The 24495-nt window shown below is 45.8% G+C and overlaps 1 protein-coding gene across 5 annotated transcripts in view; it reads right to left on the reverse strand.

Annotated features, from left to right (window-relative positions):
- Positions 1–1036: 1036 nt before the first annotated feature.
- The window catches only part of Apba1 (amyloid beta precursor protein binding family A member 1), a 245854-nt gene continuing 222395 nt past the window's right edge, over positions 1037–24495 (reverse strand). The window contains exons 6-13 of one of the 5 annotated variants that reach the window (XM_008842740.3): positions 22982–23017; positions 21899–21985; positions 20970–21155; positions 17669–17848; positions 15393–15605; positions 6709–6828; positions 5567–5707; positions 1037–4856 (exon numbers count right to left, since the gene is read on the reverse strand). In XM_008842740.3, coding sequence (XP_008840962.1) covers positions 4785–4856; positions 5567–5707; positions 6709–6828; positions 15393–15605; positions 17669–17848; positions 20970–21155; positions 21899–21985; positions 22982–23017 — 1035 coding nt within the window. In that variant the 3' untranslated portion in view covers positions 1037–4784. The remainder of the gene's footprint in view (positions 4857–5566; positions 5708–6708; positions 6829–15392; positions 15606–17668; positions 17849–20969; positions 21156–21898; positions 21986–22981; positions 23018–24495) is intronic. The other 4 variants (XM_008842741.3, XM_008842742.3, XM_017800528.2 and 1 more) reach the window with 4 other exon arrangements.

Below are 24495 nucleotides of genomic sequence, written 5' to 3' on the forward strand. Positions count from 1 at the left end.
GGGTGAGAAGGATCAGGAAGCAGTATTGGTTCCCCAGGTGTCTGGGGCCCCAAGACTAGGAATGGCACAGGGCCCAGACTAGGAGTATAGAACTCCGGGGGGATGGAAGGGTGAATGTGGCTTAGGGAGTCCCGGCGCGGAGAGCTGCACTATAGACTTACCCCAAGAGGCCTGAGGATAGTAGTGCAGGCTAGGAGGGTTAGCCGGTGGTGCAGGCCCCAAGAGGCCTGAGGATGGTAGTGCCCCATTACCATCTTTATAAGTTTTTCAACCTTAGGTATTTTGTTACAGCAATATAAAATAGAGTAATAAAGACCTAGTGGAGCCAGACCACAGCAGGCTGCTACAGGTCCTTTTATAATCCCCAGCCTCTGCCTGCCAGGGCTTCTGATAGTTCCAATGCACAGTCTCTAAAGGAACATGTTTTCTAGGGAAGCCAAGGAAAAGAATATCCTCAGAGAGTAAGTATGAAGCACTTTTTGCCTTAGAAACAGCATTAGGCACTCTGTGAGGAGCTGGGTATGCTCATGCACCCGGCAGCAGGAAAGGCATGTAACCGAACTTCAAGAAGAGGGATTGCAAAGAGTACTAGGTAAAAGTCTTCTGGAACTTTCTCAAAGAACCTTTGGATTGATCGCATGGGGTTGATCCTATGGGGCAGTTTTCCACTTTGGCTCCAGCCGTCTGCAAAGACCATTTCCATTCGTGTGTGTGTGTGTGTGTGTGTGTGTGTGTGTATGTGTGTGTGTGCATGCATGCGTATTAATTCCTGTTTCTCTTCCTTCAACAAGGGTACAAAGTCTGAATTTGAGAGCCTCGTCTCACTTTCAGTGTGCTCCACCGAGACTGACAACACGGGGTGGGGGTGGGGGCAGGCAAGCATAGCCTTTTGCATCTAAAACCAAGCCAGTTTTACAAGAGTCATACCTGAGAAGAAAGCAATTTTCATGGTCCTTAGAGCTGGAGGTAAAAGACAAAATTCTCCCTGCAGAGGGTACAGTTCCTTCCTTAAATAATAAGGCACTTAGCCAGGGCCAAGAGGTGAAGTCCTTGTTTATTGTTGCAGCAACTCTTATACAGACATTAGTGTTCAGTTAAATAAGGAGCTAGCACATTAAATACATCACAACCCCAAACCAGACAACTGCGGCCACGGTACAGAGACAGGGAGAGTGGGCCAGGACCGGTGACCAGACTGTCAGAGGAAATACATTCAGTGGGTGTGCGGTGTCAACATTCCAGGCTCATGTGTAGATATATTTTATTTATATATTTATTTATATTTATATATAGAGATCATTGAGTTTTGTGTATACAAAGAACAATATTGTTACAAATACAATACTATACCTCTCCCAATGCTTTACAATAAGCTCTAATGCACCCCCTTTACAGAACGGTAGTATAAGTTCACACTCTAGGTGCTGTACTAAGTATGTACAGAGATTTCATTCCCACATGGTCCTCACACACTGCCTTGATGGAGGGGGAAAAAATGAGAGTCGTGTGCTCAAGTGGACCCTAACCAGGGAAGGAGTGGACAGAGGTGAAACTCAAACCAACAAGTGGCCTCATGAAGGTGAGAGTTAATACATCAGGAGGAGGTGGCCCTTGGTTGTAAACATTGGTGGCAGCTACACCAGTGGGAGAGACCCAAGCAGGGCTCTGTGGGCAGGTTTTCCTCAGTGTGCAACAGGGCGAATCCTGTGTGGATGGGACTGCAGGAGGGAGGAGGAGCGATGGGGGAGGTAGTAGGTTACTCTGGGCTCCCTGAAGGCCGATGTTGATGGGCAAAGTTCAGAAAGCAAACCCTTATGCAGGGAGGCAGTGCCCTGCAGTGTGTTCTACCCCCAGGAGCCTGCTGTGGTGAGGAAGGAATTGCTTAGGAAGTGGGATCCAGGCATTGATCTGTGAGGGTTTCTTCCTCTCATGAACTCAAGGCTGATGGTGGCTCCCTGAAATGCTCCCATTGGAGAAGGCAGAAGCAGAGGGGGTTCTGTGCAACTTGCTGGACGAGGAGGGGGAGGCAAATCTAGGAGCCGGTCCCCAAAGTTGAGTTACCAACCTGACTCATCTGAGTGGGCACAGTGGCTTTGGGCCTTGCAGTTTGGGGACAGGCTGCTCTGTACATAGTCATTCCTGTTATTCGGTGTGCTAAGATATTTACATATATATCTATGTATATGAGAATGCCAGACAAGACCCCAACCCCAAGGTCAACCATTCATAGCCTGATGCTAGCAGAACACGCTTCAGCCAGAGGGCCTGGCCCAGGATCTAACAACTTTTTCTCTAGGTGGGAAGAACCATGTTGATTAACACAAATATGGTACATAAGAAATCTTACTCTTATGCTAAAATGTTTGTTCTCTAGGAGCTTACAAGCCTCCCTTCTCAGTGCCTCTTAATTTCCAAGGTTCTTGTGCAAGGGGAATGGAAAATATTTTCTCCTTCCATTTTCCCTCAGGAAGATTCTTGAGTGTAATTACTTGGGGGTTATATAGGGATGTGTTTGTGGAACACCCATTCCTGACCAAACCCAGGCCAGCCTCTGCTGTCCCATTTTTGCTTTCCTGTACAGGTGCTTGGGAAGATCACCGGACCCAGACAAGCATAAGCCTTTCTTGGTAACTTCCCGAGATTTCTGCTGCCTGAGATACCAATGATAATGGTCTCTTTTTGTCAGAGAGATGGGTTGGACTCTTTAGTATATAAATATAATGCTAGGTTCTCTGCACTTTGGTTATTTCAGGAAAGGTTAATAGAGCCTGGGCCATAGTTCCTGGTCCTCACATTTGTTGGGGATTGACATTGGGTTGACCACCCAGAAGCATTCTGATAAATGCCCTTAAAAACAGGCCCAGGTGGTCTGGATTGCCTATCCTGAATCCTACAGTCCCACCCCACACATCTGTCTGCAGCGGTGGAGCCCTGTCCCTCCCCGGCAGGATTTCTGGTCAGCTCGTTGCCCCACTTCACTAGTACTTTTTGTACTAAGGTAAAACGGAGGGCTCAGCTGCAGACACCTTTCAAGCACTTGACTTTCCTGATTCTATGCAGAAAGCTCATAAAGTGTCGAGGTCCGGGGAGTTGCCGGCTTCCCTCTCTGACTGAAGCCCCATGTTCATCATCTTGTTATATTCACATGTCTCCCTCCCCCAGATACCCCCATTCTCCATAAATCCATCCTCCCCAGAATTGCTCACTGAACTCCCATTTCCACAGACACAACATAAATTTCCCAGAAAGCAGAGAACAAGGACTATATTAATATTACAAAATATATTAGTTTTTCTTCCCCTGTCTCTACAGAGGTCATCAATGAAACAAAAACAAAAGTAGCCACATCCCACATGAAAAAAAATGCTCTTTGGACCAAGAATAAATGGAAACTGGCTCAGAACAATATTATTAAAACATCTGCAATGGACTGAGACGCAATCCATAAATGTGAGGCACCTGATAGAAACACAAGTCTTCTACACCAGCTGAAAACTCTCAGCCCCAGAAAGCAGTAGATGATGTTTCTGGAACAATTTGGAGAGTATTAGGCCCAACATGAAGTCATTACTGTCTCCATAATTTTGTGGCTTGTGGACTATCCTGGCCTTTCAAATACCAAGTCCTGCCTAGTGGCCATGAAAGGGGATAGGCTGGATTTGCCTCGGGGCAGGAAACTTGACACACCACTCTTTTAGCAGTCTGCCCATCTGTCAACTCCAAGTGTGTATATGGGGTAGGAACATCTTAGACATCACTATGAACCAATTAGTATTGGGATGGCCAGGCCTTTCAGTAAGGAAAGGCCTCTTTCTCAGGATAAGACTGGCCACCTCCTGTATGTGTCAGCTTCCTGCTAGGGGAAGGGATCTCCCAGAGAAGTGCTGTGGGTTTTCCACAGGCTCTTTATGCCAGATTTTCAGCCTCACTGCAGGCAGGGAGCAGGGAAGAGAGACGTTTATGAAGTGAGACACTGTGTTCATGGTGTGTGTGTGTGTGTGTGTGTGTGTGTGTGCGCGCGTGTGTAATATTTGGAGAGGCAGACAGTAACTGCCTGTGGTTATCTGTGGATTGGTAACTTTGGGACAACCTGGCAAAGCCTCAGATGCCTAGTGAATTGACAGGATCTCTCCAGTGTTGCAGTAGCCCTGTCTAAGGCTGTCATTTCCCCTTTTATCCTTGGTAAGGCCTGTATTAGCACACAAACATTGAAACTAAAACAAGCTATGGAAGAGGTTTAAAATTGGATCAGAAATTTTGGGTAGAAATAATGTATGGGGCCCCAACTACACAGTGGGCAGTGAATACCCTTAAAGATGTGGGCTATCCCCGTCACCACCATATTCCCATCATATGAGGCAAGGAGGGAAGAGAGATCAGCAACTGAGTTTTTAGGCACTGCTGAGTCAGCTCTTGCACTGCACCTGGGAGCGCCTTCTGGGAAGTTTGTGCCTCTTGAGGAGGGATGATGCCCCCTTGGACAGGACAGACAGGACCCTCCCCCAGGACCTCTGAAGGTTCTCTAGGATGGTCCTGGTTAGATACCAGGTGGATGTTAGCTCCAGCTTCAAAGAAGCACACACGAAACTGCCCTGGTATTAAAGAACAGAAAAAAGCAAACTGGAGAGACAGAGAGCAAAGAGGTCCTTGCTGATTCTTCTCTTCCTGTGTAAGACCAAATGCTGGGCGCAAGAGGGAAATGTTTCAGTGGACACACGATGCAACACAAGAAACACAACCACGGTGAGGAGAGTCCTCCATGCATGCCGCCACAGAGTCACGGCTCAGATGTAAACTGGCTGCTCCTGGGCTGTCAGCAGTCTGTACATGGCTGCTGGCATCGTCTTCATATGGATCTGAGGGCAGAAAGCAGTGTTAGCGAGGGCCAGGGCTGAGGACAGAGACAAGTGTCTCCCACTGTATTAGGTTTCCAAGATAGTCCCCCACCATGTCCAGGGACCTAGCCTAGAAGAGTAGAGCCTACAGGCTTTCTAACAAGTTCAGGGGTGACCAAAAATGATATGAAAATCCAGGTAAGGCTTATTTTTCCAGTTAAAGGCTCCTGTTCTCACCAGTCCTTTGAGAAATAGAAGAGGCTCCAAGAAGAAGAGTTTTGGGCTTCCGACTTACCCTGCCTCCCTTTTATGTCTTGTTCTGTCCATACAAAACATCCCTGCTATTAAAGCAATACCAGCAGCCCTGGAAATATAGCCAGGACTTTAGGAGAGCCCATGCCAGGGAGACCCCTTTGGGGGCTGCTGGGTTGGAGTCTTGAATCTAATCTGTGTCTTCCAAGCACATTTGGTGGGGTTAACTGGGGAAAGTGGAGAGAATTTGGGGAGCTAGAGAGTAGCAACACAATGAGTGTTGAAGAGGTGGAAGGTGAACTGACGTCGTATCACAGAGGTGTTGGACAACTGCTTGTAATAGTGGTCTGCAGTAGATGACTCTAGTTAAGGAGTATTAGGAGGGGAAAGGAAGCTCTCGAAGGTTCCCAGCAAGGCCAGCATGATTTGAGAGGCACAAAGAGCACCTTGCCCTGCCCAGCCCTGGGCCTCTCTCCTACCTCCCCGACAGCATTGGACAAGATGTGGACAATCTTCTCATGTGGCGTGGCAACGACACTCTGTCCATTAATTTCGATGATCCGATGTCCCACGCGGACTCCTCCTCTCTCAGCTATTCCCCCTCGCATGAGGCTGCAGATCTATCAGGACCAAATACCAAGTTACACCTGGTGGCAGCACTGCATCTTAGAGCTGTGTGGGGGTGGAACACTGTCTTCCCCAGGACCCTGGTGCCTCAGCATGAGCACCTCTGAGAAGCTGACTTGGCAAGGCTTGGGCCATTTAACTCTCTCAGGTTCTTTTTTTATGAGAACAGGCTCTGTGGCTAGGGATGTAGCTCAGTGATTGAATGCTTGACTAGCATATATAAGATCATAGGTTTGATCCCTAGCATCACAACCAACAGCAACAAAACTAGGTTCTGTAGGCCCACCTGGCTGCCTTGTTCACACGTTTTGGACAGAGAATCGCTGTCACTGAACTTCCTGGCATGTTGAGCTCTGGCCACTTTCCATTTCTGTTGGGCCTATCATCCAAGTGCCAGTGTTTCAGGCAGTCTCCCACAATCACAACTGGGTCACATGTGGAACTGTTTCAGGTCACTGGCACCCTACTGTGTTCTACAGTGTGGCTCAAGGAGAGAGGTTCTGTTGGTGGTGCCAACTTGGTGGCTTGGTCAAGCTCACTTTTATAGAAATGGCATCAATAGCACAGTCAGCACTGCAGTGGGGATAAGTCCATGGCCACAGGAGAGTGAATGAGGTGGGGCCACCCCCAAACCCCTTTCAAAAGCTGATACAAATAAGACTTGCAAAAAATGTGCTTAGTAGTTTTGGAGTGAGTGGGTCCTTCAGACTCTAAGGTACTCTCTGGTGGGTCAAAACATTCCTTAGCTGTTTTTCACACTGGAGATAAGACCAAGAGTCTAGGGCTAGGGGTATGGCTCATTTGTAGACTGCTTGCCTAGCATATTCTATCCCCAAACAACTAAGACCCAAAAAGAATCTAGTCAATTAAAAAAACAACACACACCTCTTTCCTGGATGCAAAGACAGAAGGAATGGACTGTCTGGAAAACAAATACAGCTATATTTTCATTTGTCAACATTTTGGGAAAGGGTACATTGTGACTCGCACTTACAATTCCATTCTGAACACTGAAACCCAGCTGGTAGCGAAGGTCTGGTCTCCTGATTAACACGGTGGTCACTGGAGGGCATCTCACAATATTCAGCTTTATCCGGGACTGATTCTTTAAGCCCTTAAACATGAATACAATACCGGAGAGATGATGACCACTGAGGCAGACAGAATAAAAAGCAGATGGCACTCAAGACAGAAGCAGCATGCACAACCTCAGTCTTCCCAAGTTCCCACAGACTATGTGTCTGGACTGGTGCAATGGCAGTCCTCTCTAATCATTAGAACCCTTTCTGCCCATGTGGAGATCGGTTTCCTGCAGGTGGCATCTTTATGTTGCAAAATGAGCTGTGTCAAGGAACCTGACAGAGGTGCAGCGATGAGGAAAAGTGTCAAATGCTTGAAAGGTGAAGGATGCACACTACCTCCCCGGGTCAGGAGAGAGCCAAGTGGGAAATGGGCTTTTTCTTTTACCAGGCAGACTCCAGCCACCATTCCTAACAAAGGATAACTTCACAGGAAGCAGCCCATCCACACAGCCTGCTTGCTTGTCTCTGACCTCTTCTTCCCCATTCTCTACCTGGGGAGATCTTCTAGTTTATGGACATTCCCAATACAACTGGAAGCTCCTGTGTGTGTGTGTGTGTGTGTGTGTGTGGTGTGTGTGTGTGTGTGTTTCCTGCAGATGTGATGCAGAGCAAAGAAATGAGACATGAAAAGTGTGGCTTCATAACCCTTGGTCACACGCCCTCCCTCTAGGTAGAATGGATGGTGGGAGGAAAGCTGGTTTTTAACCATGAAGATGAAGAGGAGTTTCAGAGCCTGTTTGGAACTGCCTCCACCCAGCCACACCATCCTTTCCTCAGGGAGGCCCACCCATCACATTGGCTTCATGCTGAGGAGAGTGGGCCAGGCAGAAGTCGCCAGTCCTGAAATAAATGTGCTGCTTCTAGTACTCCTGGCTCTGCAGATGGTCTGCTCTGCCTGGCTGACTCCTGTATGCCAGAGCAGGTGCAGAAGAAGGGCTCTGAGACATGCCTGACAGTCCATCTCAAGATACGCCACACAGAAAATGGTAGTTTTTAAATCCTGGGGCAAAGATGTCTCGTTTCTTCTTTGCTCTCCATCACATCTGCTGTGGCTGGAGGCCCTAGAGCTGAGGAAGGGAGATCAGAGCACTCAGGTGGGAAATACCTGCCTGGCTAGACTCCTGTGAGGGAGGGGCTTGGATTTGGGAAAACATAGCCTTTATTCAAGTCCATGATATCCCCTTGAGATAGGACCCGACCAATTGGCCAGTAGGCTCAAATTGTGACCTTATAGGTAAGACTGGAAGAGGGACGTGGGGGCTTGAGATATGTCTCAGGGGTAAGAGCTCTGGCTGCTCTTGCAGAGGACCTGGGTTCGATTCCCAGTACCCACATGGCAGCTAACAATTGTCCAGAGCCAGGGGACTCCAATGCCCTCTTCTGACCTCCTTGGGCATTGCAAGACATAGATGCACTTATATACATGCAGGCAATACATTCATACACACAAAATAAAAATACATAAATTGTGAAAGAAAGAGAGAGAGAAAGAAAGAAAGGAAAGAAAGAAAGAAGAAAGAAAGAAAGAAAGAAAGAAAGAAAGAAAGAAAGAAAGAAAAGGGGCCTGGAGAGAGCAATGGCAAACCCAGGAAAGGTATGCATGCAGGAAAATTCTTTGCCTTGTGCTCTATGAACAGTAATTTATGAGTTTCCCAGCACAGAGACTATCACTCCTTGCCCAGTCTACAAACCTTTATAGGTTTGGGACTAACAGTGATGGCTTATAGATGATCAACAGACATGGACTGTGAAAACTCCTTGTCCAAGGGCTCCACGAAGTCAGTACTGGGACCCCCATTGCATCCGCTCAGGTCTCTACCTACCTCACAAGCACCTTGCTGGGCACAGATGATACAGGTTAGGCGACTTTGGTACAGACTTGGTGACAAGAATGGTGGAAAGGGCCCACATATTTTTGTTTCTAAGTGATGAAAGTTTGCTTTAGATGGAAGGATGGGTAACCTTTGCCTCTGGTTATCTGGTCTTACTATTCTTGTCCAATGGGTATATACCAACAGTTCTCCAGGCCCATGACAGCAGGAGCAATATTATGTGGCCGCATGTTTGAAGTGTGAATTCTGTGCTTTACTGCAGACCTACAACTCTAGGGGTAGGACCAGTGTTCTGTGTTAACTAGTCTTCCAGGTGACTGGTGCATGCTCAATTTTGAGAATGGGTGCATACTTCTGATTCGGACATGGTCTCACCTCACCTGGTGACTTAATTTCTCTAGGAAGTTGTTAGACCTACAGAGGTCCATTTGACTCCTCATATCTGTGGCTTGTACCTTCATCAAAGCAGGCCATGGTAAGGTTAGGGAGGGAGGGGTACGGCCTAGCCCAGGCTTAGCCATCTCTACTGCTGTAACATGTGTGAGCACCCTGGGATCAACTGCTGCACCAAAGTCAACCCTGGTGATGAAAGCAGCCAAAGCACAGTGATTGTGCCTGTCAGTGAGCAAGACACCTACGAGGCACCGAGAGGCTGACAGGAGCTGTGGGATGCAGTCTCCCTGACAAACTGACAGCTATAGCCATCCTTATCTTACAGAAGAGGAAACTCAGGCTCAGAGGTACTAAGTTATTCACTGTTATTTACACAGCCACTTCAATCTCAGGTCTGTCTGTTTTAAAAAACCATAGTACTTACAGTGGGAGAGCCTTTCAGGATTAAGGCTCGCTCAACGAAGAAGTCAGGGTCAATAACAGGAGAAAAATCTGTGCTCCCCAAAGCTTCTTCCAGCCTTGAATTGGGGCCATATTGCCAGGTCACTTTCCTATATGAGCTCTTCAGGGCTCCTCATAGTCCTCACATCCCTGTGCGCCACCGCCACCCCCCCCAACAGCTTTCCATAGTTCTAATTAGTCTTCTCTGCATAAATACAATGTAGTTTCTCTGCTTTCAGTGTCCTGTACTGCTCTGGTTTCTGAAAGTCTTCTTGTATCATGTGATCTGGTGCTCCCACTCACATTTTCATCACTAATGTCCCTAGTGGCTTGCAACATCTCTGCAGAACTGCCTTGGTTAAGGGAATGCTATATTCACAGCAATGCAATGAACTAACTGTGCGTCTCCCTTTGTGAAAAGTCTGCAAAGGATTTGGGCCTTCTGTTGACACCAAGTCTCATCATCCATATCAACAAGGGAGAGAGAGGGGCTGGGGCTTCCTGCTCCTAGCACTGGGACAGGCATGGCCTAGGGAGGAGGACAGTGTTGGTATTAGGAGACCTGGGTTCCAGCTGTGGTTCTGCTATGACAACCTGGGGGCTCTTAAGCACTTTGCTTTACCTCAAATTTCATCATCATTTCCTAAATGGTGACATTTACTGAGGTCTCTGCCAGGTCTAGTTTCTATGTTTATCTTCCTAAATGCCTGAGCTTACAACACGAAATCTCAGCCATCAAACTTCAAAACTCAGATGTGTCACCCAACATTAGAGCAGGGAATCGGAGTATGGCAGCCCTGACCTCAGTCACAAGGTTAGCGCTCTTTCCCTTGAGTTCTCTTTCTTGTTCATTTAATCAAAAAACACTATGTGCCAGGAAATGCATTGGGCCCTGGAGATGGGGAGGAAGAAGTGTATGTAGGTCTCTTGGTGCTGCGAGGAGGGGAGGGGCTGAGGGAAGACAGAACTAAGGGAGAGAATGCCAGAATGAAGACAGAGAAGCCAGAGGGGGCCTGAGTTCTTCCAGCCAAGTAAATCACACACCATGAGACCAGGAATTTGCGAGAAGCAAGCTGAGAATGGTAGGACTGTACTACCTAAAAATTTCACATTGCTCTAATAGACTTTCCTTTTATACAAATTAATTTAAGATTCCTGATGGGTCACTCTGCAAAAGAATTTCAAGATTAGGGAAAATGTACTTCAAGATAAGGCTTAGAGAAATGGTGATTTTTTTTTTAAAAAAAAACTAGACTATGATTTGCCCTGCTAGTCCTAATCAGTGTTTCAAGTTGGGTCCTTTAAATTGGATTTCTTACCTGCCGTTTTGTTAGAGGTTACAACTAAATAAATGGTCATTTCATCCCCATGACAACAGTGGAATGGTGCAGCAAATAAAGAAACATGGTGGAAGGGGAAGAAGTCAGAGTAGTCTCTATGGCAACAAGGGAAGAACCATGTTAATCTTAAGAATAAAAGGGAAGCTGGGCTCTAGATTGAAAAACGACAAAAATCCAGAGGGTGAGACTTAGAGACAATGGCATGAGGCATGCGAGCCTGCTTTGCCTACCAACAGTTGCTTTAGGAATGAATTACAACTGGAAAAATAAGAGCTGGGCAAAAAGGAACTATGATGATTTCTATAACTAGCAGTGTATTTCACTTCCTGTAATCTGGGAGAAGAAAGGACAATGTGCATTAAAATGCCAGTCCATGCATCATTTTAGACTTCTATTCCTCAAAGTCCGACCTGAAGTCTGGCAATGCCACCATCCCTAGGAGTTTGGCTGAAAAGCAGAGTTCCATTCAAGATCTGTCAGATCAGAACCTGCATTTTAACAGGACCCATGAGTGATTCCTGTGAGTTTGCGAAGCAGTGATTGCTTAAGAAGCAAGGTGCTGGCCAAAGTAATTGCAAAGAGCACTGGAATACATTGAAATAAACAGTACCATGAAGCTTTGAAGTCCAGGCATTTTCCTGCAGTGACTGAGTGGGAGCGGGTTCTGCGACAGTGTGATCATCTGTTCAAGTCCAGGCATAACGGGGTTGGGGAATGTACAGAGAATTTAAAAAACAGTACTAGACCCCTGTATCAGTCCTCATTTGGGCCTGGAGTTCCAGCAGGTAGTGGCAAATGTCCCCTAGCCAGGGCAGGCCATAGAAGGGCCATCTAACTTTTTAGATCCCCAAAGCTGAGCATCTTGGGGCACTGAGAGTGCTCAGCAGATTCTAACTGGACCTGCCTGCTATGCACATATCTGTTGATGGAGACCACAAAGGCAGTGGTTTCCTTATGCTCCTTCTTTATCAGTTATGTCTCTTTCATCACCACATGGTCTTTTCATCTTCTGATTCCATGGAGAGTCCATTTACAGACATCAAAGTTCAACTATTCAAACTAACAGGAAGTTTTCAAGAAGCTCCAGGGCAACTCTGTTTGTACTACAGCAAGCTTTGTCAGGAGACCTCGGCTCTAGTTGCCTTGTTGTCTTGGTGATCTGTGAGAAAGGTTTGAGTCCTCGTGCAGCTGAAGTCAAGGTGGTCAGGTGAACTCATAGGCACTGTGGTTCCCTCATTTGGTCTGTGTCATTCAGAGGCCAGCAGAGAGGAGAGTTGAGGCTCATTGGCCAGCTGGAGGCCCTGAGAAAGTCATCTGCCTTTGGAATTTCAGGTAAGGGATAGCTTGAGGGAAGGCCAGGCCCTGACACAGGGTTTGGAGTCCTCAGGAATTCTTGCTTCTTGGGCCCAAGCCCATCTCACTTTCACTCAAGTTTGCCTCTTTTTTTTCTCTCAGCTTAAGCTATGACAGTAAATTACCATGCACAGGGTTGCTTATAACCAATGACAAGTCACTTCTAATAGGTCTGAAGGTTGAGATTCAGGTGCCAGCACAGTCAAATTCTGGTGAGGCTCCTCCTTCAAGTTGTGGACTGCTGGTTTCTGGTTGTTCTTACATGGAGGAAGAGCATCAGAGAGCCCTGAAGGGTTCCTTGTATAAGGACACTGATCCCATTATGAAGGCACTACTTTATAACTTATCACCTCCCAGTGGCCCCACATTCTAATACCATCTCACTGGGATTACCGCTTCAACACATATTTTATTTTTTTGTCTTTTTGACCAAAAGGGTCTCCTTGTAGCCCCATCTGACCTGGAATTCACTATGCAGACTAGACTGGCCTTGAACTCACAGAGATCTGCCTGCCTCTGCCTCCTGAGTACTGGGCTTAAAGGCATGTGCTCAACACATATTTTAAAGGGACATATTCATTTTAAAATACCCCTATCCCCACCTCCTAAAACCTTTCAGGACTCAGAGCAACTCCCTATGAAGGCCCCTCACCAATCACCCTCTCACCAGTTTCTCTCCTTGACATCTGAACTCCTATACTTCCCACATGGATCCTCAAGCTTGGCACTATAGACATCTGGGGCTGGATAAGTCTTGGCTGTGGGAGGCTTTCCTATGCACTATAAGATATTTGGTGGTGTCCCTGCATCTACCTCCTGTATCTACCTGTAGTATCTTCTTCTCAGTGGAATGGCCAAGAGAGTCTTCAGGTCTCTGAGGCATATATCACCTCTGGTTGAGGGTATGGCCTTGGATCTAGCACTTAGATACTCATACAGTGCTGTCTTAGGGGCAGGCTATCCACTGGTTAATAAGCTGGCTCCATTAAGGGCTGTGTGACCACCTTTCTGTGCCTCAGTTTCCTTACTTGTGCAATGGCTACAACAGTACCTGCTGCACAGAAGGCTGCTTTGACTTCAATGAGCTAATCTACATACACCTCCAGGTCAGTGTTGGGTTTATAGCTCTCGACTGCTCTTGAACTTGTCACTTCTTTCTAGGCCAAACCCATGGGAGAATATCCACTGTGTATCTGGGTCACACGGCCCTTTGCAGTTCTCACATGTACACACAAATTGTTTAGTAAGTAATTTGTTCATGGGAAGCAGGGCAGTGGTCCTGCCTCTCTACTCCTGGTCACTGTTCATCTATGTTACTATGGCATCACCAGATCAACCCTTGCAGGTCAGGCTGAGTCCATTCCCTTGACTCAATGCCAGCCCATGTCCAAGCAGATATTTCCAAATGCTACTTTCCTCTTACCAACCTAGGTCTTAACTCTTTTAAAGTCAACCTGAGCATTATCCTATAAATTTTTCCATCTTCTTTTTTTTTTTTTTTGGTCTTTTTTGAGATAAGGGTCTCCCCAGGAGCCTCAGCTGGCCTGGAACTCACTATGTAGACCAGGCTGGCCTCAAACTCATAGAGATCCGTTCGCCTCTGCCTCCCAAGTGCTGGGATTAAAGGCGTGCACCACCACGCCCGGCAAATTTTGGCAGGCTTTTACCTCTGTTGCTATCACCCTCTTTCAGCGGTGCAATTATCCTCCACATGCACACTATCATTCTGGCTTCTCCATGGTACAGCTGAGCACCTAACAAAGGTCCAAGTAAACACAGCTGAATTAATCTTTGCATTAGGTAGAGTCTCTGATCTTACTACTATGGTAGAGCCATGTGTTGTGTAATGATGTTTAGTCAACCAGACAACATATCATAGCAGTCCTGTAAGACAATATAGAGCTGAATTTCTATCACCTGGTCACACTGGTGACATCCTAACATCATAGCACAACTCATTCCACATGTCTGTGGTTACACTGGTGTATTCACTGTGTTGCAAACTGTATAAAAGCATAGCACATATACTGCCTGTACAAAATATTTAATAAATTCTATTTTACTAGATTACATATTTCTATGCTGTGTTTTTATCATTACTTTAGGGTCTGTGCCTACTCATTACAAAGTTTATTATAAGACAGTGTCCCATGCTGCACTGGCAGGCCCCTCACGGGTTGCATTATTATTGTATCTCTTAGTTGTATCAAGAGACCATATCAAGTGACTCATCTAGATTTGTGTAAGTACTCAATGATGCTTAGAAATGACAAAACTGCCTAATGACATATTTCACAGAACTTATTTCCCTGTAACTGACACATGGCTGTATATTAAGCAATGGGTAGACCTTACTGAGGAAAAGTGAAGAGGCAAGTTACCCTCTCTTGTATGCTCACCTGTATCCTCCACCCCAGCCCCTCAGATGAAGTATTGTCATTGTAATTTTCTTTGACATAGAATGGCTACTGCATGGATTCATTTGTTCTTCCACAGAGTGGTATCTTGGAAAGCCCTGGGACCAAGGAAAGTTGAGCATTCCAGTCTACTTGCAGAACCCCAGCTGGGCATGGTGTTCAGCCTATCTGTAGAACCACCTGCTGGATTATGGTGTTCTGAGGCCAAAGAGGTGTAGTGGAGGAAGAATACTTCCATCACACTGGCTAGGCAACCAGCAAAGTTCAGTGAGCTCGAAAGACTACACACAGATGCTTCACCCCTAAGAAGAAAATCCAATTTTTCTCCTCAAGTGTTCACATTTAATTTCTCTTTAAGTAGTTCCTTTCTAGTGATGGCATCAGTTTAGGTTGAAAAAGGAGAAATGTATGGACTACAGTAGAGGTTCCTCCCTATGGCAGTCAGGCAGCCAGCTCTGGGGGAGGGACAGGATATATATATGACTATCTAGATTACTGAGCTGAGGAATATTCTGCTGAGGCTGAGTCTGGGTTTAGTGGAGAAAGTGAGGTAATTGATTAGTTATGCCTATGATGGGGATGGTATTAGACAGTGGTGTTATGTGAGCCAAATATATCAACTGTGATCCTGATGTATGGAGGAACTTACAAATAGTGAGTTGAGGGCAAGATGCTTTGAGTGCAAGTCTATGCCATCTGTATTTGGGTATTCTTCAGTACCCAAGCTTAAAAATGTTCATAAACATTGTCAACTGGATGACAATCACATTTCACATCATTTCAGGTCTGTAACTGAAAAGATTTTCTCATGACTAGGTACCTTAATAATGCTCTGGCAGGTAGAGAGAGGCAGGCCCACCAGGCTGGTGCCATTAATGGACATGATCTGGTCCCCGATATTCAGCTTCCCTGACTTTTCTGCGGGGCCTCCGTGCATCATGTTGGCTATGATCACAGTTGGTAGAATGGATCCCCAGCCAGACTCCACAATCACAACTCCTAGGATTTCTCCTTTCTGCTTCTCTATGAAAACCTGAAAGGAGAAAAAAGCTCAAAAAGCTCAAATCAGCAACCATATGGGGTAGAGATCAGAGCTGGTTCCCCTTCCTGTGTGGAGAAACAGGATGCTGGCCCAGGTAAGCGAGTCTTCTTGGCATGGCACCAGGAATCTGCAAGAAACCACTCGACACAAGCTCTTACTTTCTCATGTCTGGCCTCAGCACATAAATACAAAGGGGCACCAGGTTTTATATATCCTTTCAAAACATCTGTTGTCCCCTATGGGGACTCTGTTCCTGAGAGCATTGGTGGCCTGTTATGGCTTCCAGAAGTGCCTTTGGATTCTGTAAACAGGTTCTCCCATTCTATAGTGATTTTTAATTTTTCTTCAACATTTAAAATTCTTGAGTGAAAAACAAATATATGGAAACATTTTTCTGTAAGGTGAAAGTTGAAGAAAAAGAAAGTGATGCTGTAGTTATCTCAACCAAAAGGTTGTAATACACACAGAAGACCATGTCAGGGACATGCATAAGGTTTCTGTGACTGCCAATGGCTGGCACAGGGGCAAGAGTTAGTAGGGGGAGGTTTGCAGAGATGCCACAGAAAGGAAGACCCTTCTCAGAAGCCTCTGACAGCGTGTGCATGCATATGTACTGGAGCCTGACAAAGTCCCCTTCACAGCTGCTGCTGAAGAACAGTGGGCTTCTCTCCTGGAGCACTTCCCATGGCCAAACGGGAAACATCCCTGTTATGGGTTAAATTGTTAACTACCCCTTAAATGCACATACTGCAGCCCTAACTCCAGTACCTCCAGTACCTCAATATAGAGCCAAGATATTTTAGGGGCCATCAAGCTAAACTGAGGTCATTAGGGTGTGTTCTGATCCAATATGACTGGTGCTCTTATAAGAGGAAATTTGGACACATGGGAAATGACATGAGGATGCAAGAAGAAGGGGCCACCTGTGAGCCAAGGAGAGCAGTGTAGAACAGAGCCTTTTCTCATAGCTCTAAGGACCCCATCCTACCAACGCCTCACCCTTGCACGTCCAGCCTCCAGAACTGAGGGACAAGGCATGTCTGCTGTTGGAGCTTATGACAGCAGCAGCAAGCTAATATACTCCTGCCCATTACTGGCCAATATGGGAGTGAGTAGAGATGATGCCAGGTCCCCTGCCCCATCTGTCTTGTACTCTGTGTCCCAGCACTTTCTTGGATCAGAACGAAGCTCATGCTCAGCAAGGTCACACTCTTCCTTAGCCCCTCCTGACTCTCCTTTTGTTCTGAGTGCAGGTTTCCATAGAACCTCTTGAACAAGAACCTTCACCTCTGCTGTTTCCAAGGAACCCGACTCAAGACAGCCAATAGATTCAAAGATCATTTTATCATTAAAGGTTCTTTTTATCTGTGGGATAAAATCTGAACCTTTTGGCTGGACTTGGTTTTCTCCATGTCTTTTCCTGTGTTCACTCCCTGTTCCAGTTGAGCCACCTCCTGTCACAGACAAATCTGGAGTTTTCTGGCCTTCAGGCTTCCTTTTTGTTAACTTTGGTTCCACTTTCTACTGTTCCTACATGCTCCAAATGACCCCTAGACCTACAGACCAGCTTGGATGACTCTCTCTATCTCCTGAAACTCCTGGGGAGCTCAACCTGCAACGTCAGAAATTACAGCATCTATTGTCTGAACACAAGATCTGCTCTGTTTTGCCAAGTGCAGTGGGCTTTCACCAGTACTTAAATAGGCACACTACTGACTTTTTCAGTACCCTTACCTAGACTGTGGGTTTTACAAGGACAGAGGTCAGGTCCTATCCATACCATATCCATATAGGAGTGGATCCTATAGAACCTGCTGAAAAGTTGGCTTGGGACTCTTGGGGGCAGAGCACATGCAATATAGACAAGTCTATACTTTTTGATAGTACTTAATAATAACAAGGTCCTGTGTGGGAAGTCAGTGATGGGTATGAGTGTCACACAATGTCCTGCCCATGCCACACTGTTCAGCTTCTACTTCCACAGAAGACTTCCGCACCCTCCAGGGCCCTGCTGAGCTGGCCCAGCCTGGGAACAGGCTCAGGAAAGTACCTACATCTTTGCAGTTTTCTGACTTGGAGAAGTGGATCAGGTCATCATTGTACATGTCCTGGGTGTTGAGCAGGTCGCTGTACTCCTTCTGGCTGAGGTCTTCAGGATTAATCCCGTTGGCCCTGAGGAATTCCTGGTACGCCACACTGAATGCCTGCCCTATGGACTGTGCGATCAGCTGGGCCTACAACAGCAGCATAGGGGAATATAGAAGAGGTCACGATAGGACCTGACCTCTGTCCTTATGAAACCCAGTCTAGGTGAGGGCAGTGCTGCTGGGGAAACTGCTGGCATACCTTCCCATGGATGACTCTTTACAGAATTTGAGGGGCCCAAGTACAGATCAGCTGGTTGGTTGTTCTACATAAGGGCACCAGTGCCTACCAAGAGTCATTTGAAAATTATCAAGTATATTTTTTATTATGACAATGACCATAAGGGAGCTACTGGCATTAGGTAAACAGGAGTCAGAGACAATGGACACACTGCCATACAAAAAACAGTCCTACCAAAAAAAAAAACAATTGTTCTAGATCTTGTGGAATCTTCAGCTACCTGACTGGACATTAATTATGTGTAACACCTTTTTCTAATCTTCTGAGTCCAGGACTGATTTCTTATTTCTTTACAACCACAAAGGGTCACTGGGTGTCCATGGCATACACCAAACATTTCAAGAATAACACTATGCAAACTGAGGGAAGATGAACCTTTGAATTTCAAAGACTAAACATCATTCTTTCAAAATCATCTATATCATTTATGGTTGTGGTATCTGAGTTGCAACATTGGATCAGCCTGAGCATTTGCTGTGGTGCAAAATACTGTGTTCCTACAGCCAAACTTAATTAAGTAGGAGTAAACATCTGAGTACTTCATTAGGCTTTTTGGAATGACTGGCTCATTTATATATGCATCATGATTTTATCTTAACTTCTATTCCTTTTATTGTTTACCTTGTATCATATTTATAGATGTAAGTTATTTTGTAAAAAAACAATCAAAGGGACAGGAGGGATGGCTCAGTGGTTAACAGTACTTGCTGCACATTCATGAAGATTATAGTTCCATTTCAGCACCTATGTCACAAGCTGGGCATCCTGTGTACCTATAATCCCACCTACAAGAGGGGTAGAGACAGGAGGATTGCTGGGGCTTGTTGGCTTCCAGTCTAGCCAAAAACAGTCAGTCTCAGATTAGGGAGAGACTCTGCTTCAAAGGAGTAAGTGGGGAGTGATAGAGGAGGATAGCTGTCTTCTGGTCTTTGTGCACACACTCCTCTGCCCCATGCCCATACACATACACACACGGATAGTCTCTGTCTCTGTCTCTGTCTCTCTCTTCCCTCTCAAAAAAAAAAATAAAAAAAAGTTGTATTGACTCCAATAATCAAGAGCCCTAATCTGGTCCAACTTTGCAATTTCCAGATGAGAAAACATGGAATATGCTCAAGGTCACAAAGGTCACAGGGCAGGAACTTGGCTTGCACTATGTTTTTCCTTCTGCCTTTTCCCTACATAATTGTGCAGTGCAACCAATTAGGACAGCCAACAGCAGCAGAGCAGTCCTCATGTGCCTGGACTGCACATTAGTAACACCAGAAAAATCATGACATCACCCTATGACAGGTGTTAGTGTGGCTGACCCACAACCTCTCTGGTGAGTTGGCATACTCTATCCCACTAGACAACAGGACAGGTGAAGCACCACTTGCTTCCTCAGAAGAGCACACTGGTACACTACCTGTAGCCTCACTGATCACCACTAATGGATATATGTGGTCAGTACCCTGGTGGCTAGATTTATGGCCCATTGGCCACATGTCAGGCCTTGAGCTTTACCTGTACTGTCAGCTAGAGGCAAGCGGCAGCTCAGAGGGTGGTTCCGCCCTCCTACAAGGAGCCAGAGGCCAAGTCCCCACTTGTTCATAGGGTAGGACTCCATCCCAGCCCAGCCCAAGCCTAAGCTGTGGAACAGTATGCTTGGTCCACCTTATAGTAGAAACAAAGCCATTAGAGCCTCCAGTCCACTCTTATCTGGCTCCAACTTCTTCAGTCTTTCCATTCTTCCCCACTGGAGCTTTAAAAATGAGGGAAAAGAACCCCCTTTTATGAGCTCTGTGCAAGATGAAGGTAGCAGGAGGTCCTGCGGGGTCATCAAGGCTGGTGAGGAGAGTTGACCCTACCTTCTCTCTGGCTTGAGGGACACTAGAGCCTTAAGATTCTAAAATTTTACTCATGGACTCTCCTAAGGCCTTCCATTTCTCTTGTGATGTATGCTGGTCTCGTGATGCATACTGATCTCAGCCTTAAAGCACAGCAGAGAATACAAGGAGAAGCATCACAAGCACTCTGCCTTCTTAGCAGCCCAGGGGGACTGCTTAAGATTTGAAGGTCAATGTCAGCATCTCCTGGGCTCCTGATGGTGGCCACAGCTATGACAGCTTTGGCTCTCTGAGAAGTGCAGGATTGCCTCAACCTCCAGGAGGGAAGGTACCAGGTGCTGGTGCAGTGCAGAGCCCCTATGGATGAAAAACACCTGTGCTGTGAACATATGTTGCCAGGTGCTAGTACAATACTGAGCCCCTATAGATGAATGATGCCTGTGCTGGGAAGGATGTTTTCATGATCTCACCACTTGGTGGAATGGGGGTTAGGAATCCTGGCTTTGTACAGAGAAGGAAATGGTTTTCATAAGGACTGGGCCCTAGCGGGTGGTGCTCCTGCCACTGGGCTGGGAGGAGCAGGGGTATTAGCTTTCCTACAGACCATAGGACAGTTTTATATACCACAGACTGGACCTCTGCAAACACTTCAGTGCAGCTGAGACCTTCTTGGATCCCTGCAATTTGGGTCTGCCTGAACTGTTCAGCTCTCCCCCTTTCCAAGTCATCCGGCAGCCTGGCCTGTTCTTCCTTCTTAAACCCATCAGGCCCCTGCCTAAGGGCTGTGTCATTTGCTGTTTCCTGTTCTTATTTTATTCATGTCTCTGTTCAAATGTCACTTCCTTGAAAAGAGGGCTATGCTGATCACCCTACTTGAAATGGTCCTGTCCCTCTATGCTTTAACCTTTTAAAACATTTTTTCAGCAAAGCATTCCCCATGTCTAATTTTACATTTAGTCAATTTATTTATTTTCTGCTTGCTTCAACCTGTATATGTATTTCATTTCCCTTATAGCCACAGTTCTAGAACAGTACCTGCGTGACACATAGTAGGTGCTCAGTAACTATGTGTAATGTATGATGAATCAGACTGATTTAGATTCTGAGAAATCAAGAGGGAGATCGGGGAAGCCAGCCTTACGTCCTCAGACTCAAAGACGTGGCAGATCATCTTGTACTGTCTTTTCCCATCCTGGGATGGGTGGGAGGCCTCCACGTTCTCTTGGGAGTTGGAGCGTGGCATCCGCCTGCGTGCCATCAGTACGACAATATTCCCGATGTCTGCGATGTAAGAGATGGTCCTCAGAGGGTGGTCCATCATTGGCTCCTGGAGATGGGGGGGCAGAGCAGGTGAGTCTGGTGTTTAGGACCTGAGAAACCATGAGAGGGTGTCTTCACCCCTTACCCCAGCTAAGTAAGCTCCTCATGTGAGATGGGATCAGGGCAAAGCCTTCACTGGAGGATTTCTGTGCCCCATTCCCCAGGCCCAAGGCATTTTCCTTGGCCAATGAAGAGGAAGAGATGATCTATGCAGGAGAACAATAAGAAATTTCAAGTATCTTATATCTCATAGAATCTCTGGTGGTGAAGTTGAAAAGAAAGATAAAATCTAAATGTCACAGTTTGTGCATGTGTTTTGTGTGTGTGTGCATGTGCGCTCACGCACTGTGTGAGATTTTCACCAGAATTCATGCTAATGAGTCCTCCACAGAGAACTCCTGTGAATGATAAACATCACCACATTCTAAGTTTTCCTTTGAACTTTAAGAAATCAAACACATGGTGGCACATACCTTTGTTCCCAGCACTTGGGAGGCAGAGGCAGGCAGATCTCTGTGAGTCTGAGGCCAGCCTGGACTACACAGTGAGTTCCAGGCCAGCTGGGGCTACTGGGAGAGCTTGTCTCACAAAAAGACCAAAAAAGAAATCAAATACAGCCCCACCTACCATTAGCCTTTGTGAACAGGGTCTTTGAATCTGTCTGGAGCCCAATGCCTGGGGACAGCCACAGAATTTGTGTTGGGATGTCACTGGCATTTACCTCTGGGAAAGGTGGGAGCTAGTTGGTACCTGTGTATCTGCATTCAGTACTTTGATCCTCTGGGTAGAAATGAAGAGATCCACCTCAGTCATTGGCTGAGATTCTCCTTCAGGAGCCTGAGAAGAAAACGCATCAAGAGGAAGTTTTACCACATTATCCTGATCCAGAGACATGGGAGCAAGGTTAGCTTACACACTGGGCCACCAAGACACAGTCACCAGAACAGCTACACAGACTCAAGGGTTAAACTGCCAAAGCCGAAGTTACTACAAAGAGGATGGATACATGGGAGAGTTAGCATCTCTGTGTTATAGGAAAATGCCGAGTCCCCTCTGCTGCTTGCCCTACAGCAGCAGTAACTCACTGTTGAGGACTGACTCTGGACATAATAGCCAGTGTCCCTTTCTGTAAGGATTTGGAGACTGAAGGGAAAGGGCAGTGAACTCACACTGAGGACCCAGGAACAGTCTCTCAGTTTGCCCTGCTGGATCTGACAGAGGATATTTGTAGTAGGTGCAAATGAAACCATTGGGTGCAGTTCTGGTAAGAGGGTCTTTATGTTCACACGCCACCACAGCAACACAGAAGTAGCTGCCTACTCCTGAAGCAACCCCATTATGAAAGAGCCCCAGTACTTCACATCCTGGGAGTAGTTTACAAGCATCTAGAAGCTCCGCAACCCCAAAAGCACAGTCTGGCTCATTTAGGGCTAAACCCCACACATGTGTGGTTATTAGAGAGTTTTCTTTTTTGCATCCAGCAATCTGACAAATCCTCAAATCAAACATCGCTGTAATTGAGTAGACCCAGGTCCCTGCCACATCATTGCTCCTGAATGGTTGCAGCTTCCACACCACTAGAGGATTCATTTAGCATCTCCAATCTGCTCCCTGCTGTTCCTCTGAGGTGAAATGACCAATGAGCAACAGAAAATGGCCACTTTTGGCAACTGAGTTTGGAGAAAGGCTGGCTTATGGGGCGATTCAAAAATAAATTGGAACAAAAACTTGCTGGATGCAGAAAACAAAAACACAAAATCATAAAAAGGCAAAACATAAACAAATGAAAAGGACAGGCATAACACCAAGCTGAGGAAGTTGTTGGTACTGCACCTTCTTCCTGCTCTTGGCTAATTTCTGGGCCATCTGCTTAGCATGGAACAAACAGAGACAGCAGAACAGTTAGGAATCTGTAGAGACTCAAAGTCAAAGAGGGAACTGACAAACTAAACCTGCTTAGGGGTTAAAGCATTTGTGGGGGAAAACTGGCTTAAAAAATCTCACTTTAAAGATAATTATTCCTAATTCGGAAGTTAGTGTTGACATGAAGCACTGTGAGGGGCCTATGCTTAACGTAATGCTCCGCTCAGTTTTTGACTGCAAGCTTGTTCTGTTATTTCATTGGTTTCAGCCTAGATTTTTGTTATCAAAAATAACTTGCTTTGGGCTTAATTTGATGACTTTATTTTTTTGGTCTTTTTGAAGCAGGGTCTCCCTGTAGCCCCAGCTGTCCTGGAACTCACTATGTAGACCAGGCTGGCCTTGAACTCACAGAGATCCACCTGCCTCTGCCTCCCAAGTACTGGGACTACAGGTGTGCGCCACCACGCCCGGCTTAATTTGATGACTTTTTTCCCCTCAGTTTCTTGAGGTAAAAAGTTATATTGTAGACTTTTTTTCCTTAAAGTTTTGAATCTCTAAGAACTGCTTTGACTGCATCTCACAATTTTTGTCAATTTAATTATAGTCAATAAAGATATTTTCTAATGTCAACTATGATTTGTTTGAAACTTGAATTGTGTAGAATTGTGTCATTCATTTCAATATACATAGAAACTTTCTCACTATCTTTTTGGTACTGATTTCAGAATCACCTTACTGTGGCCTGAGAACATACTGAGACTTCAGTCTTTTGAAAGTTGCTGAGTCTTAGCTGTTATGATCCAGCAAATGATCTACTTTGGTGAACATGTTGTGTGGACATCAAAGTAAGCATTCTGCAGTTGTTAAGATGATTTCTCAATTCTTTATGTTCTTTTTCTGCCTGCTTGTTCTATCATTTTATTGATAAAGATGTGTTAAAAATCAGTAGCTGTTACTGTGGATTTGTCTGTATATTTTGGCTTTACTGATCTGTGTTTGCTCTCTTTTGTAGCTGTGTTATAAGGTGCATGTATATTTAGGGTGACATGTCTTCCTGTTGAATTGATCCTTTCACTCTTCTCCCTTTCTGTGGAACAATGATTTCTTCTTAAAAATTGTATAATATTAACATAGCTTGTTATCTAACTAAAACACCTGTATCTCTCTTTTTGCTCATAGTTAAAAGACAGCATAAACTGAGCTGGACTGCCCAAGACCAAATCCCGGTTCTGCTACTTAGTACTTGTGTGATTTTGAATAAGCCACTGAACATCTGTGCCTCAGTTTCTTCATATGTAAATTAGGGATTAAAATATTATCTATCTCACAGGGCTGTTTTGAAGATAAAATGAATATATGCAAAGCTCTTTGGATAGTGCACTAAGCACTAACAGCTGTGTCTGCTGTTCACAATCACAATTTACCTGTGTAGGAAGCAGCTCCCTTCCTTTTGGGGAAGCCTTGCTGTATAGATTGCAGATTTT

This window comes from Nannospalax galili, unplaced genomic scaffold (genome assembly GCF_000622305.1).
Source record: "Nannospalax galili isolate Female #2095 unplaced genomic scaffold, S.galili_v1.0 scaffold761, whole genome shotgun sequence".
NCBI lineage: Eukaryota > Metazoa > Chordata > Mammalia > Rodentia > Spalacidae > Nannospalax > Nannospalax galili.